At 33.8% G+C, this 16,198-nt stretch overlaps 1 protein-coding gene across 1 annotated transcript; it reads right to left on the reverse strand.

Moving 5' to 3' along the window:
• Positions 1–9,591: 9,591 nt before the first annotated feature.
• Positions 9,592–14,931, reverse strand: LOC138309217 (streptococcal surface protein A-like). The gene is made up of 4 exons (XM_069250372.1): positions 14,098–14,931; positions 12,317–12,450; positions 11,212–11,302; positions 9,592–10,950 (listed from the first exon to the last, which is right to left on the reverse strand). The coding sequence occupies exons 1-4, from the start codon at positions 14,756–14,758 to the stop codon at positions 10,724–10,726; spliced, it is 1,113 nt and encodes a 370-aa protein (XP_069106473.1). The 5' UTR covers positions 14,759–14,931; the 3' UTR covers positions 9,592–10,723.
• Positions 14,932–16,198: the final 1,267 nt, after the last annotated feature.

The following is a 16,198-nucleotide window of genomic DNA, read 5'->3' on the forward strand; positions in this document are numbered from 1 at the left end:
TCTACACATGGCCAAATAGTAAGTAAAATACTGGTGATAAAGTATTGTTACATACAGTGTCTACACATGGCCAATAGTAAGTAAATACTGGTGATAAAGTATTGTTACATACAGTTCTACACATGGCCAATAGTAAGTAAATACTGGTGATAAAGTATTGTTACATACAGTTCTACACATGGCCAATAGTAAGTAAATACTGGTGATAAAGTATTGTTACATACAGTGTCTACACATGGCCAATAGTAAGTAAATACTGGTGATAAAGTATGTGTTACATACAGTTCTCTACACATGGCCAATAGTAAGTAAATACTGGTGATAAAGTATTGTTACATACAGTGTCCTACACATGGCCAATAGTAAGTAAATACTGGTGATAAAGTATTGTTACATACAGTTCCTACACATGGCCAATAGTAAGTAAATACTGGTGATAAAGTATTGTTACATACAGTGTCTACACATGGCCAATAGTAAGTAAATACTGGTGATAAAGTATTGTTACATACAGTGTCTACACATGGCCAATAGTAAGTAAATACTGGTGATAAAGTATTGTTACATACAGTGTCTACACATGGCCAATAGTAAGTAAATACTGGTGATAAAGTATTGTTACATACAGTGTCTACACATGGCCAATAGTAAGTAAATACTGGTGATAAAGTATTGTTACATACAGTTCTTACACATGGCCAATAGTAAGTAAATACTGGTGATAAAGTATTGTTACATACAGTGTCTACACATGGCCAATAGTAAGTAAATACTGGTGATAAAGTATTGTTACATACAGTGTCTACACATGGCCAATAGTAAGTAAATACTGGTGATAAAGTATTGTTACATACAGTGTCTACACATGGCCAATAGTAAGTAAATACTGGTGATAAAGTATTGTTACATACAGTGTCTACACATGGCCAATAGTAAGTAAATACTGGTGATAAAGTATTGTTACATACAGTGTCTACACATGGCCAATAGTAAGTAAATACTGGTGATAAAGTATTGTTACATACAGTGTCTACACATGGCCAATAGTAAGTAAATACTGGTGATAAAGTATTGTTACATACAGTGTCTACACATGGCCAATAGTAAGTAAATACTGGTGATAAAGTATTGTTACATACAGTTCTACACATGGCCAATAGTAAGTAAATACTGGTGATAAAGTATTGTTACATACAGTTCCTACACATGGCCAATAGTAAGTAAATACTGGTGATAAAGTATTGTTACATACAGTGTCTACACATGGCCAATAGTAAGTAAATACTGGTGATAAAGTATTGTTACATACAGTTCCTACACATGGCCAATAGTAAGTAAATACTGGTGATAAAGTATTGTTACATACAGTGTCTACACATGGCCAATAGTAAGTAAATACTGGTGATAAAGTATTGTTACATACAGTGTCTACACATGGCCAATAGTAAGTAAATACTGGTGATAAAGTATTGTTACATACAGTTCTACACATGGCCAATAGTAAGTAAATACTGGTGATAAAGTATTGTTACATACAGTGTCTACACATGGCCAATAGTAAGTAAATACTGGTGATAAAGTATTGTTACATACAGTTCTACACATGGCCAATAGTAAGTAAATACTGGTGATAAAGTATTGTTACATACAGTGTCTACACATGGCCAATAGTAAGTAAATACTGGTGATAAAGTATTGTTACATACAGTGTCTACACATGGCCAATAGTAAGTAAATACTGGTGATAAAGTATTGTTACATACAGTGTCTACACATGGCCAATAGTAAGTAAATACTGGTGATAAAGTATTGTTACATACAGTGTCTACACATGGCCAATAGTAAGTAAATACTGGTGATAAAGTATTGTTACATACAGTGTCTACACATGGCCAATAGTAAGTAAATACTGGTGATAAAGTATTGTTACATACAGTGTCTACACATGGCCAATAGTAAGTAAATACTGGTGATAAAGTATTGTTACATACAGTGTCTACACATGGCCAATAGTAAGTAAATACTGGTGATAAAGTATTGTTACATACAGTCCTACACATGGCCAATAGTAAGTAAATACTGGTGATAAAGTATTGTTACATACAGTGTCTACACATGGCCAATAGTAAGTAAATACTGGTGATAAAGTATTGTTACATACAGTGTCTACACATGGCCAATAGTAAGTAAATACTGGTGATAAAGTATTGTTACATACAGTTCTACACATGGCCAATAGTAAGTAAATACTGGTGATAAAGTATTGTTACATACAGTGTCTACACATGGCCAATAGTAAGTAAATACTGGTGATAAAGTATTGTTACATACAGTTCCTACACATGGCCAATAGTAAGTAAATACTGGTGATAAAGTATTGTTACATACAGTTCCTACACATGGCCAATAGTAAGTAAATACTGGTGATAAAGTATTGTTACATACAGTGTCTACACATGGCCACTAATAGTAAGTAAATACTGGTGATAAAGTATTGTTACATACAGTGTCTACACATGGCCAATAGTAAGTAAATACTGGTGATAAAGTATTGTTACATACAGTGTCTACACATGGCCAATAGTAAGTAAATACTGGTGATAAAGTATTGTTACATACAGTTCCTACACATGGCCAATAGTAAGTAAATACTGGTGATAAAGTATTGTTACATACAGTTCCTACACATGGCCAATAGTAAGTAAACACTGGTGATAAAGTATTGTTACATACAGTGTCTACACATGGCCAATAGTAAGTAAATACTGGTGATAAAGTATTGTTACATACAGTTTCTACACATGGCCAATAGTAAGTAAATACTGGTGATAAAGTATTGTTACATACAGTGTCTACACATGGCCAATAGTAAGTAAGTAAATACTGGTGATAAAGTATTGTTACATACAGTGTCTACACATGGCCAATAGTAAGTAAATACTGGTGATAAAGTATTGTTACATACAGTTTCTACACATGGCCAATAGTAAGTAAATACTGGTGATAAAGTATTGTTACATACAGTGTCTACACATGGCCAATAGTAAGTAAATACTGGTGATAAAGTATTGTTACATACAGTTTCTACACATGGCCAATAGTAAGTAAATACTGGTGATAAAGTATTGTTACATACAGTAAGTAATATGTGATAAGTATTGTTACACATGGCCAATAGTAAGTAAATACTGGTGATAAAGTATTGTTACATACAGTTCTACACATGGCCAATAGTAAGTAAATACTGGTGATAAAGTATTGTTACATACAGTTCTACACATGGCCAATAGTAAGTAAATACTGGTGATAAAGTATTGTTACATACAGTTCTACACATGGCCAATAGTAAGTAAATACTGGTGATAAAGTATTGTTACATACAGTGTCTACACATGGCCAATAGTAAGTAAATACTGGTGATAAAGTATTGTTACATACAGTTCTACACATGGCCAATAGTAAGTAAATACTGGTGATAAAGTATTGTTACATACAGTGTCTACACATGGCCAATAGTAAGTAAATACTGGTGATAAAGTATATACAGTCTACACATGGCCAATAGTGTTACTGGTGATAAAGTATTGTTACATACAGTGTCTACACATGGCCAATAGTAAGTAAATACTGGTGATAAAGTATTGTTACATACAGTGTCTACACATGGCCAATAGTAAGTAAATACTGGTGATAAAGTATTGTTACATACAGTGTCTTACACATGGCCAATAGTAAGTAAATACTGGTGATAAAGTATTGTTACATACAGTGTCTACACATGGCCAATAGTAAGTAAATACTGGTGATAAAGTATTGTTACATACAGTGTCTACACATGGCCAATAGTAAGTAAATACTGGTGATAAAGTATTGTTACATACAGTGTCTACACATGGCCAATAGTAAGTAAATACTGGTGATAAAGTATTGTTACATACAGTTCTACACATGGCCAATAGTAAGTAAATACTGGTGATAAAGTATTGTTACATACAGTGTCTACACATGGCCAATAGTAAGTAAATACTGGTGATAAAGTATTGTTACATACAGTTTCTACACATGGCCAATAGTAAGTAAATACTGGTGATAAAGTATTGTTAATACAGTTCTAATGGATGTAGTAAATACTGGTGATAAAGTATTGTTACATACAGTGTCTACACATGGCCAATAGTAAGTAAATACTGGTGATAAAGTATTGTTACATACAGTTCTACACATGGCAATAGTAAGTACTGGTGATAAAGTATTGTTACATACAGTGTCTACACATGGCCAATAGTAAGTAAATACTGGTGATAAAGTATTGTTACATACAGTGTTCTACACATGGCCAATAGTAAGTAAATACTGGTGATAAAGTATTGTTACATACAGTGTCTACACATGGCCAATAGTAAGTAAATACTGGTGATAAAGTATTGTTACATACAGTGTCTACACATGGCCAATAGTAAGTAAATACTGGTGATAAAGTATTGTTACATACAGTGTCTACACATGGCCAATAGTAAGTAAATACTGGTGATAAAGTATTGTTACATACAGTGTCTACACATGGCCAATAGTAAGTAAATACTGGTGATAAAGTATTGTTACATACAGTGTCTACACATGGCCAATAGTAAGTAAATACTGGTGATAAAGTATTGTTACATACAGTGTCTACACATGGCCAATAGTAAGTAAATACTGGTGATAAAGTATTGTTACATACAGTTTCTACACATGGCCAATAGTAAGTAAATACTGGTGATAAAGTATTGTTACATACAGTCCTACACATGGCCAATAGTAAGTAAATACTGGTGATAAAGTATTGTTACATACAGTGTCTACACATGGCCAATAGTAAGTAAATACTGGTGATAAAGTATTGTTACATACAGTGTCTACACATGGCCAATAGTAAGTAAATACTGGTGATAAAGTATTGTTACATACAGTGTCTACACATGGCCAATAGTAAGTAAATACTGGTGATAAAGTATTGTTACATACAGTGTCTACACATGGCCAATAGTAAGTAAATACTGGTGATAAAGTATTGTTACATACAGTTTCTACACATGGCCAATAGTAAGTAAATACTGGTGATAAAGTATTGTTACATACAGTGTCTACACATGGCCAATAGTAAGTAAATACTGGTGATAAAGTATTGTTACATACAGTCCTACACATGGCCAATAGTAAGTAAATACTGGTGATAAAGTATTGTTACATACAGTGTCTACACATGGCCAATAGTAAGTAAATACTGGTGATAAAGTATTGTTACATACAGTTCTACACATGGCCAATAGTAAGTAAATACTGGTGATAAAGTATTGTTACATACAGTGTCTACACATGGCCAATAGTAAGTAAATACTGGTGATAAAGTATTGTTACATACAGTGTCTACACATGGCCAATAGTAAGTAAATACTGGTGATAAAGTATTGTTACATACAGTGTCTACACATGGCCAATAGTAAGTAAATACTGGTGATAAAGTATTGTTACATACAGTGTCTACACATGGCCAATAGTAAGTAAATACTGGTGATAAAGTATTGTTACATACAGTTCCTACACATGGCCAATAGTAAGTAAATACTGGTGATAAAGTATTGTTACATACAGTGTCTACACATGGCCAATAGTAAGTAAATACTGGTGATAAAGTATTGTTACATACAGTGTCTACACATGGCCAATAGTAAGTAAATACTGGTGATAAAGTATTGTTACATACAGTGTCTACACATGGCCAATAGTAAGTAAATACTGGTGATAAAGTATTGTTACATACAGTTTCTACACATGGCCAATAGTAAGTAAATACTGGTGATAAAGTATTGTTACATACAGTTCCTACACATGGCCAATAGTAAGTAAATACTGGTGATAAAGTATTGTTACATACAGTTCCTACACATGGCCAATAGTAAGTAAATACTGGTGATAAAGTATTGTTACATACAGTGTCTACACATGGCCAATAGTAAGTAAATACTGGTGATAAAGTATTGTTACATACAGTGTCTACACATGGCCAATAGTAAGTAAATACTGGTGATAAAGTATTGTTACATACAGTTCTACACATGGCCAATAGTAAGTAAATACTGGTGATAAAGTATTGTTACATACAGTTCCTACACATGGCCAATAGTAAGTAAATACTGGTGATAAAGTATTGTTACATACAGTGTCTACACATGGCCAATAGTAAGTAAATACTGGTGATAAAGTATTGTTACATACAGTGTCTACACATGGCCAATAGTAAGTAAATACTGGTGATAAAGTATTGTTACATACAGTGTCTACACATGGCCAATAGTAAGTAAATACTGGTGATAAAGTATTGTTACATACAGTGTCTACACATGGCCAATAGTAAGTAAATACTGGTGATAAAGTATTGTTACATACAGTGTCTACACATGGCCAATAGTAAGTAAATACTGGTGATAAAGTATTGTTACATACAGTGTCTACACATGGCCAATAGTAAGTAAATACTGGTGATAAAGTATTGTTACATACAGTTCTACACATGGCCAATAGTAAGTAAATACTGGTGATAAAGTATTGTTACATACAGTGTCTACACATGGCCAATAGTAAGTAAATACTGGTGATAAAGTATTGTTACATACAGTGTCTACACATGGCCAATAGTAAGTAAATACTGGTGATAAAGTATTGTTACATACAGTGTCTACACATGGCCAATAGTAAGTAAATACTGGTGATAAAGTATTGTTACATACAGTGTCTACACATGGCCAATAGTAAGTAAATACTGGTGATAAAGTATTGTTACATACAGTGTCTACACATGGCCAATAGTAAGTAAATACTGGTGATAAAGTATTGTTACATACAGTTCTACACATGGCCAATAGTAAGTAAATACTGGTGATAAAGTATTGTTACATACAGTGTCTACACATGGCCAATAGTAAGTAAATACTGGTGATAAAGTATTGTTACATACAGTGTCTACACATGGCCAATAGTAAGTAAATACTGGTGATAAAGTATTGTTACATACAGTGTCTACACATGGCCAATAGTAAGTAAATACTGGTGATAAAGTATTGTTACATACAGTGTCTACACATGGCCAATAGTAAGTAAATACTGGTGATAAAGTATTGTTACATACAGTTCCTACACATGGCCAATAGTAAGTAAATACTGGTGATAAAGTATTGTTACATACAGTGTCTACACATGGCCAATAGTAAGTAAATACTGGTGATAAAGTATTGTTACATACAGTTCCTACACATGGCCAATAGTAAGTAAATACTGGTGATAAAGTATTGTTACATACAGTGTCTACACATGGCCAATAGTAAGTAAATACTGGTGATAAAGTATTGTTACATACAGTGTCTACACATGGCCAATAGTAAGTAAATACTGGTGATAAAGTATTGTTACATACAGTTCCTACACATGGCCAATAGTAAGTAAATACTGGTGATAAAGTATTGTTACATACAGTGTCTACACATGGCCAATAGTAAGTAAATACTGGTGATAAAGTATTGTTACATACAGTGTTCTACACATGGCCAATAGTAAGTAAATACTGGTGATAAAGTATTGTTACATACAGTGTCTACACATGGCCAATAGTAAGTAAATACTGGTGATAAAGTATTGTTACATACAGTGTCTACACATGGCCAATAGTAAGTAAATACTGGTGATAAAAGTGATTGTATTGTTACATACAGTGTCTACACATGGCCAATAGTAAGTAAATACTGGTGATAAAGTATTGTTACATACAGTGTCTACACATGGCCAATAGTAAGTAAATACTGGTGATAAAGTATTGTTACATACAGTGTCTACACATGGCCAATAGTAAGTAAATACTGGTGATAAAGTATTGTTACATACAGTGTCTACACATGGCCAATAGTAAGTAAATACTGGTGATAAAGTATTGTTACATACAGTGTCTACACATGGCCAATAGTAAGTAAATACTGGTGATAAAGTATTGTTACATACAGTTCCTACACATGGCCAATAGTAAGTAAATACTGGTGATAAAGTATTGTTACATACAGTGTCTACACATGGCCAATAGTAAGTAAATACTGGTGATAAAGTATTGTTACATACAGTTCTACACATGGCCAATAGTAAGTAAATACTGGTGATAAAGTATTGTTACATACAGTGTCTACACATGGCCAATAGTAAGTAAATACTGGTGATAAAGTATTGTTACATACAGTTCTACACATGGCCAATAGTAAGTAAATACTGGTGATAAAGTATTGTTACATACAGTTCCTACACATGGCCAATAGTAAGTAAATACTGGTGATAAAGTATTGTTACATACAGTTCCTACACATGGCCAATAGTAAGTAAATACTGGTGATAAAGTATTGTTACATACAGTGTCTACACATGGTCAATAGTAAGTAAATACATAAGTATTGTTACATACAGTTTCTACACATGGCCAATAGTAAGTAAATACTGGTGATAAAGTATTGTTACATACAGTGTCTACACATGGCCAATAGTAAGTAAATACTGGTGATAAAGTATTGTTACATACAGTGTCTACACATGGCCAATAGTAAGTAAATACTGGTGATAAAGTATTGTTACATACAGTCTACACATGGCCAATAGTAAGTAAATACTGGTGATAAAGTATTGTTACATACAGTGTCTACACATGGCCAATAGTAAGTAAATACTGGTGATAAAGTATTGTTACATACAGTTTCTACACATGGCCAATAGTAAGTAAATACTGGTGATAAAGTATTGTTACATACAGTGTCTACACATGGCCAATAGTAAGTAAATACTGGTGATAAAGTATTGTTACATACAGTGTCTACACATGGCCAATAGTAAGTAAATACTGGTGATAAAGTATTGTTACATACAGTGTCTACACATGGCCAATAGTAAGTAAATACTGGTGATAAAGTATTGTTACATACAGTGTCTACACATGGCCAATAGTAAGTAAATACTGGTGATAAAGTATTGTTACATACAGTGTCTACACATGGCCAATAGTAAGTAAATACTGGTGATAAAGTATTGTATCATACAGTTCTACACATGGCCAATAGTAAGTAAATACTGGTGATAAAGTATTGTTACATACAGTTCTACACATGGCCAATAGTAAGTAAATACTGGTGATAAAGTATTGTTACATACAGTGTCTACACATGGCCAATAGTAAGTAAATACTGGTGATAAAGTATTGTATACATACAGTTTCTACACATGGCCAATAGTAAGTAAATACTGGTGATAAAGTATTGTTACATACAGTGTCTACACATGGCCAATAGTAAGTAAATACTGGTGATAAAGTATTGTTACATACAGTGTCTACACATGGCCAATAGTAAGTAAATACTGGTGATAAAGTATTGTTACATACAGTGTCTACACATGGCCAATAGTAAGTAAATACTGGTGATAAAGTATTGTTACATACAGTGTCTACACATGGCCAATAGTAAGTAAATACTGGTGATAAAGTATTGTTACATACAGTGTCTACACATGGCCAATAGTAAGTAAATACTGGTGATAAAGTATTGTTACATACAGTGTCTACACATGGCCAATAGTAAGTAAATACTGGTGATAAAGTATTGTTACATACAGTGTCTACACATGGTCAATAGTAAGTAAATACTGGTGATAAAGTATTGTTACATACAGTGTCTACACATGGTCAATAGTAAGTAAATACTGGTGATAAAGTATTGTTACATACAGTGTCTACACATGGCCAATAGTAAGTAAATACTGGTGATAAAGTATTGTTACATACAGTGTCTACACATGGCCAATAGTAAGTAAATACTGGTGATAAAGTATTGTTACATACAGTTCCTACACATGGCCAATAGTAAGTAAATACTGGTGATAAAGTATTGTTACATACAGTCTACACATGGCCAATAGTAAGTAAATACTGGTGATAAAGTATTGTTACATACAGGTCCTACACATGGCCAATAGTAAGTAAATACTGGTGATAAAGTATTGTTACATACAGTTCCTACACATGGCCAATAGTAAGTAAATACTGGTGATAAAGTATTGTTACATACAGTGTCCTACACATGGCCAATAGTAAGTAAATACTGGTGATAAAGTATTGTTACATACAGTGTCTACACATGGCCAATAGTAAGTAAATATTGGTGATAAAGTATTGTTACATACAGTTCCTACACATGGCCAATAGTAAGTAAATACTGGTGATAAAGTATTGTTACATACAGTTTCTACACATGGCCAATAGTAAGTAAATATTGGTGATAAAGTATTGTTACATACAGTTTCTACACATGGCCAATAGTAAGTAAATATTGGTGATAAAGTATTGTTACATACAGTTTCTACACATGGCCAATAGTAAGTAAATATTGGTGATAAAGTATTGTTACATACAGTGTCTACACATGGACAATAGTAAGTAAATATTGGTGATAACGTATTGTTACATGCAGTTTATACACATGGCCAATAGTAAGTAAATACTGGTGATAAAGTATTGTTACATACAGTTCCTACACATGGCCAATGGTAAGTACCATGCTTTCCGACGTATCAGACAGTGAGTAACATATTGGTATTATACAAAGGATTATTCATTTAATTAATTTCAATTTTTTATAACACCAGAGATCCTTTTTGTAACCAAAAGTTAACGCATAATTTCACATATATAAGGAAGGATTAACCCAGTACAGTAACAGTTAAGCATTTTGAAGTTTCCGGTTTTCGTTGTACATCCGCATCTGCGATTTCCACCTGCATGATATCGGTACGACCAGGTCCTGACAGACGTATCCACCTCCTCATCATTATTGAGAAACACCCATATATTGTTATCATTCCTCCTCCGTCCAGTATAAATAAAGTCATTGTTGCCTGAAAAAATCTTTATTAATTATGGTTTCTTAAATATACACTATAGACGTTACATTTTAATTCCTGATGCAATGTTTCTTGATCTGGCCGATATCATACGACAAAGGAGCTGAATTGGTAGATCATTTGGTAAGTGATCGGACGGCGCCGGACTCGAACGTGAGAAAAATAGCGAGATACATATATCAATATTATGAAATGGTATAAAAAGGCATCATGCACGATAGGTTTAAATAAAATGAAACAAAACAAAAATCTTACCAATGTAGTCAGGGAGAGAATTCATGATGATCCTGGCTTCATCATCCGTCTTGATTTCAACAGGTCTTGCACCTAGGTCTTTGCACCGATCCTAATATTGTATAAAATAATAACAGTATACATGTGGTAGCAAAACTGATGTTAGAGGGAACAACTAATTTACAATATAACTGGAAAATACCCCGCCGAAATAGCCGATAATAATAGAAGATTGATTCAAGGATAAATATGAGTTTACAAACGTTTGGCTGGTTAATTATGAAATTACAAGTGTTTTCTCCCATGCTTACACGTTATACAAATTGAGAAGGTCACATTTAAAGGTTCAAATATCAATTAAGATAATAACTAATTTAATGGGACAAAGATTTGAATTTTAGGATTGTTCAGCAAAAACTATTGTCTCTGATATTACATGACACTTTAGACGATAGATATAATTATAAAGGGGGAGAGAAAAATATATTCAGCAAATTATTAACACCTTAGTATAGTGCTTCTGCAACACCATATTGATTTTATTTCGCCTTTAACGACAAGAATAAAAAAAACTAAATTGATATTGGTAAATTGATAAGTAGGAACATTACCGATTTTTGTGGGGCTCAGAGAAGGTCGGATTCGACATGAGACGGGGGTGTGTTAGCTCAGTGAAACAATTGTTACACAGACAGAAACAACAACGAAAAGTTTATGTACGACTAATACGATGTATACACCATCACCTTCATCAGTTAAATGATGAGTTGAAGATAGGTGTTCAATGTCTTACAGTGGGCTAGTATTAAACTAAGACAAGCGGGTACATAGACTATCTTACATACAGGGTTAAGTATTAACAAATAGTTCGAATCATTTCGGCCTATTACATTGCTGTAGCATATTGTGGTATATTCAGCAGTTCCGAAAACGACTTCGACCGTCAATTTTCGCACTTTATTCGACAACACATTTACACCTGTGAATCACCTATCTGGGCATGTGTCTGATAGAGGTGATAATAAAAACATCATACGAGTCAAAGAAACGTCACACATATGTAACAATGAAAACCTTACACACACAAAACTATACTATTCAACCTGGATGTTTAGACGATGCTAACCTGAAATGAATACCAGGATGCTCCTTTTGAGTATGGAGACACAAAGTAACACTTCTCAGGAGAAGAAATCCAGCCGTAGTAACATTCCAGTGATTTATTGGTTGTTGTTGTAGCCATAGCGGGTGTAGTACTCGCTACAATAATAACATAATTGATTACATCGATACATCGATACTTATTATCCAGTTTCCTGGACGTGATATTTGGTACATGCATCCACCTATTATGCAAAAAGTTAAGATATTTACTTATCGCGAAATAAATAACATAGGAAAATGTTTACATGTGCTGATCGCGAAATTAACCAATGGCGAGTATGTGCCATTACAGGTATTGAACAGTGAATGGTAAAACAAAAACAAAATCAAAAAAGAAACTTACATTTATTTGTATTAAGACAAAGGAGTTGGTGTAATTAGGGCCATTTTAGTCACAACACAGATTCATTGTATTTTCATAGCATATTTTCACCAATATATATTTACATCCATAGTGTTTCGTCGAAAACAAGCATTGGCCTATGAATACACTATGAATACGCTATGAATACAACGATTCTCGTGCATCGATCAGCTGATTTCAAACATCACGTCAGTTTCATATAAATGAAAAAATAGTCCCCCACAATATTAAAATGTATAACATTTAAAGTGTTGTTTCTTGATATAGAATCAAGAAAGGTTTACTGTAATAAGTCAATCAAATCTTATTTTAATTCTATCTCTTGTTTATCGTTTGCTATTTGCAGAAAAAAGGTCGACCGGAAGGCGGAAGCTTGAAAACGCGACGTTGTGGAACGACTTCGTCACCCAGCTGTTCAATTAATCTCGTTTCTGGTCATTATTAAAAAAAAAAAAAAAAAAAAAAAAAAAACTTTCAATAGTTTTTATTTTCATAAATTATTCTAATGTACATGTATGGATTGAATGTATTTTTCTAATTTTCATAACGCACTCCACGGGATATGTGGATAGCTTCTGTTATTCATAGCCGCTATGAAAATTAGAAAAATACTTTCAATCCCTATATGAGATTTATAAAAAAAAAAATTTTTAAAGAAAGCATTCTGACATGATGTTTCGTGGCAACAGGCCTGACAATTAGAATACTGTATTCATGCTAAAATAGACTGTTTGGTCAGTTTCAGGATTTTCCAACTGGAATAATAAGTGGTATCCAGCATATGCAATAATCAAAGCATGTCACATTTCAGAAAACGTTATCCTTTCAGAGCTATATGAATGGTATCTATTGTCGTATCACATAGTTATTACATATATTGTCAAATCAAGGGTGAAATACATATCAAATTGTTTCATTTGGCTTTTGTTATCTGCGCAATCAGTGCTTCATTCCGTATAGAGCATAGTATCATAGATAATTTAGTATGATACAATTTATTATATCAAAAATGTTTTTTTAGAGGAATAAAACTTTCCAATGATTGCAATGGTACAAAGTAAGTATCATTTGTTACTAAAAAGAATATTAATGATTCTGTTCTGCAATGTCGATACCAGGTGCCAGAACGAATTCCGCGTAGACAAGCCCATGGCATTTAAGAAAGTACGAAATTAATAATATTAGTACGGGGAAATAGAGACATTACAAAACCACTGAAAAAGATGGTATTAGATATAGAGATTAAAAGTAATAACATTATAGTACGGAAAGTAGTCATTCAAATTCTCTGGCCAGAGAAGAAAACACAAGACATTAATACAGGAAAATAGAGACATTTCACAACCTATAATAATAGTACAGATTGTTAGAGGAAATACCTGTTTTGAATGCTTTCAGCTCTTGAATTTCTCTTTTTGTGGTTTCCAGTTCCGCTTGCACAGCTTCCAAGGAAACTTCCATGTCGCCATTGCGTCGCTTTGAAGTTTCCAGTTCCGCTTGTACCGCTTCCAAGGAAACTTCCATGTCGCCATTGCGTCGTTTCGTATTTTCCAGTTCCGCTTGTACCGCTTCCAAGGACACTTCCATGTCGCCATTGCGTCGCTTTGAAGTTTCCAGTTCCGCTTGTACCGCTTCAAAGGACACTTTCATGTCGTTATTACGTTGTTTTGTAGTTTCCAGTTCCGCTTGTACCGCTTCCAATGACACTTCCATGTCGCCATTGCGTCGTTGTGTAGTTTCCAGTTCCGCTTGTACCGCTTCCAAGGACACTTTGATGTTTTTTATGTCACCATATGCTCGGTCTGTGGTGTCCAGGTCCGACTGTAGAGCTGTGAGTCTAGCGTTGACTCCATCCATTAGCAGTCTGCTTGAATGAGTCGCGGCCTCTAAGTGACGCCGAACCAAAGGCATGGCCTCCTCTAATACAAGATTCGTCTGTAAGGCGTTACAGAACTCCTGTTTACGTTCCGGACCAATAGTCTGTTGGTGAGTGGTATGTACCAGTAGGAATACTACTACGAATGTGTACACAGGATACATGGCTCTTATAAAATATGATCTTCTGTTGGCAATAAGTCCACGTTGTACTTTGCGTAACGTTTCGTACTTTACCCCTCTGCGATGTCACTTCTTTATTCTTTATGTTGTTATGTTTAAACTGCAGACAATTAACTCTTTTATAATTTCACTTCATCGAAAACGAGAGTAGTACCTCACCAATCGCCAAGGCTTTTAGTGCACACAATATGTAACGCGATCTGTCATTGGACAGCATAATTAATGTAATTGATAAGTGGAATACTTATCTAGTGAAACAGGAATTGTTCCTCCTTCCTCCCTCTTCCATTGTTAGATAAGAGGCCTCCACTCATTCTGTACTGTGTATAATTTCCTGATTCCGTCCCAAATGTAGTTACTAGTATTGGTCTCGCCCCTGGAAGTTCTGGGGAAAACATTGAACAAATTGTCCACTTGTTCTGTGCTAATATATTCTATTTAAATATGCTAAGGTTATTTGAATTAGATGTACATACAAAAATGTACTTCATTATTTTATTTCGATTTTAAAGTCTTCAGCGAAAGTCCATCAAACCGACATCTTATTCTGGTTTGATTTTAATTATTCTTCTGCAATTAAAAATATACACAGGATCAAAAGATATATTTATCTAGTATTCTTAAAGTTTGTTGTGAACTAAAACTATATCTGTTTCCATATATCATTGCTTGAAAGGTATAAATATAATAAAATATTTATTGTGATGAATGAAGGCAATGTCGAATGTCAAATAAAGTCGACAATAGCACTTATGGCAATAAACCATATAGTGCGGTTATCGGAGGGCACCTGTTGATTTGGTGCGGTTATCGGAGGGCATCTGTTGATTTGGTAACTTAACACCTAAAAAAGTTATGTCAGGATTGCTGACGAGTTATTCCCCCTTTTTAAATGAAGACAACTTGGTACAACGACAGCTTTGATAGAGGCTAAGTTTATGTGAAAAAAATAATTAGTTTGAACACTCAATTTCGTCACCCTCCCTGAAATCCTTCCCATTGTTGGATTTTGTTTCTGCTGTTGTTTTTCTTTTTGTGTTTCAGCCATGGTAGTAGAAGGCAGGATCGTCACGGCTCCTGGTCAATGCCCATGGTTCTACTGTTTTTATCAAAAGACTACTCCACAACTCATTGGCACTTTGTGTTAGTGACAGAATTTTCCGCGCCGTTTCTGGTGTTGCAGATTTATGATATATATTTTATACTGATTGATTGACATCATATTGATTATATATGCTGTTTATATTGACGTGAATCAGTTGATATCTGTTTCCCACTATCACTGATCACTATTGACATCTGATTGATTAATTGATTGAATTTATTGTTTAATTGATTGAGGATGGTTTCCCAGAATCAATCAATTTATTTGATTGATGGCTTGCCATTATGGTCTATTGATGGACCGGCGGCCATCTTAAT

The sequence above is a fragment of the Argopecten irradians genome, chromosome 15 (assembly GCF_041381155.1).
Source record: "Argopecten irradians isolate NY chromosome 15, Ai_NY, whole genome shotgun sequence".
NCBI lineage: Eukaryota > Metazoa > Mollusca > Bivalvia > Pectinida > Pectinidae > Argopecten > Argopecten irradians.

What these genes read in the sequence shown, in the direction of transcription:
- LOC138309217 (XM_069250372.1), bottom strand. Translation starts at nt 14,758, where the DNA reads ATGTATCCTGTGTACACATTCGTAGTAGTATTCCTACTGGTACATACC. An exon ending in GCTGAAAGCATTCAAAACAG is followed by an intron (nt 12,451 to 14,097) that starts GTATTTCCTCTA and finishes TTATTATTGTAG; the next exon opens with CGAGTACTACACCCGCTATG. An exon ending in CATCCTGGTATTCATTTCAG is followed by an intron (nt 11,303 to 12,316) that starts GTTAGCATCGTC and finishes ATACAATATTAG; the next exon opens with GATCGGTGCAAAGACCTAGG.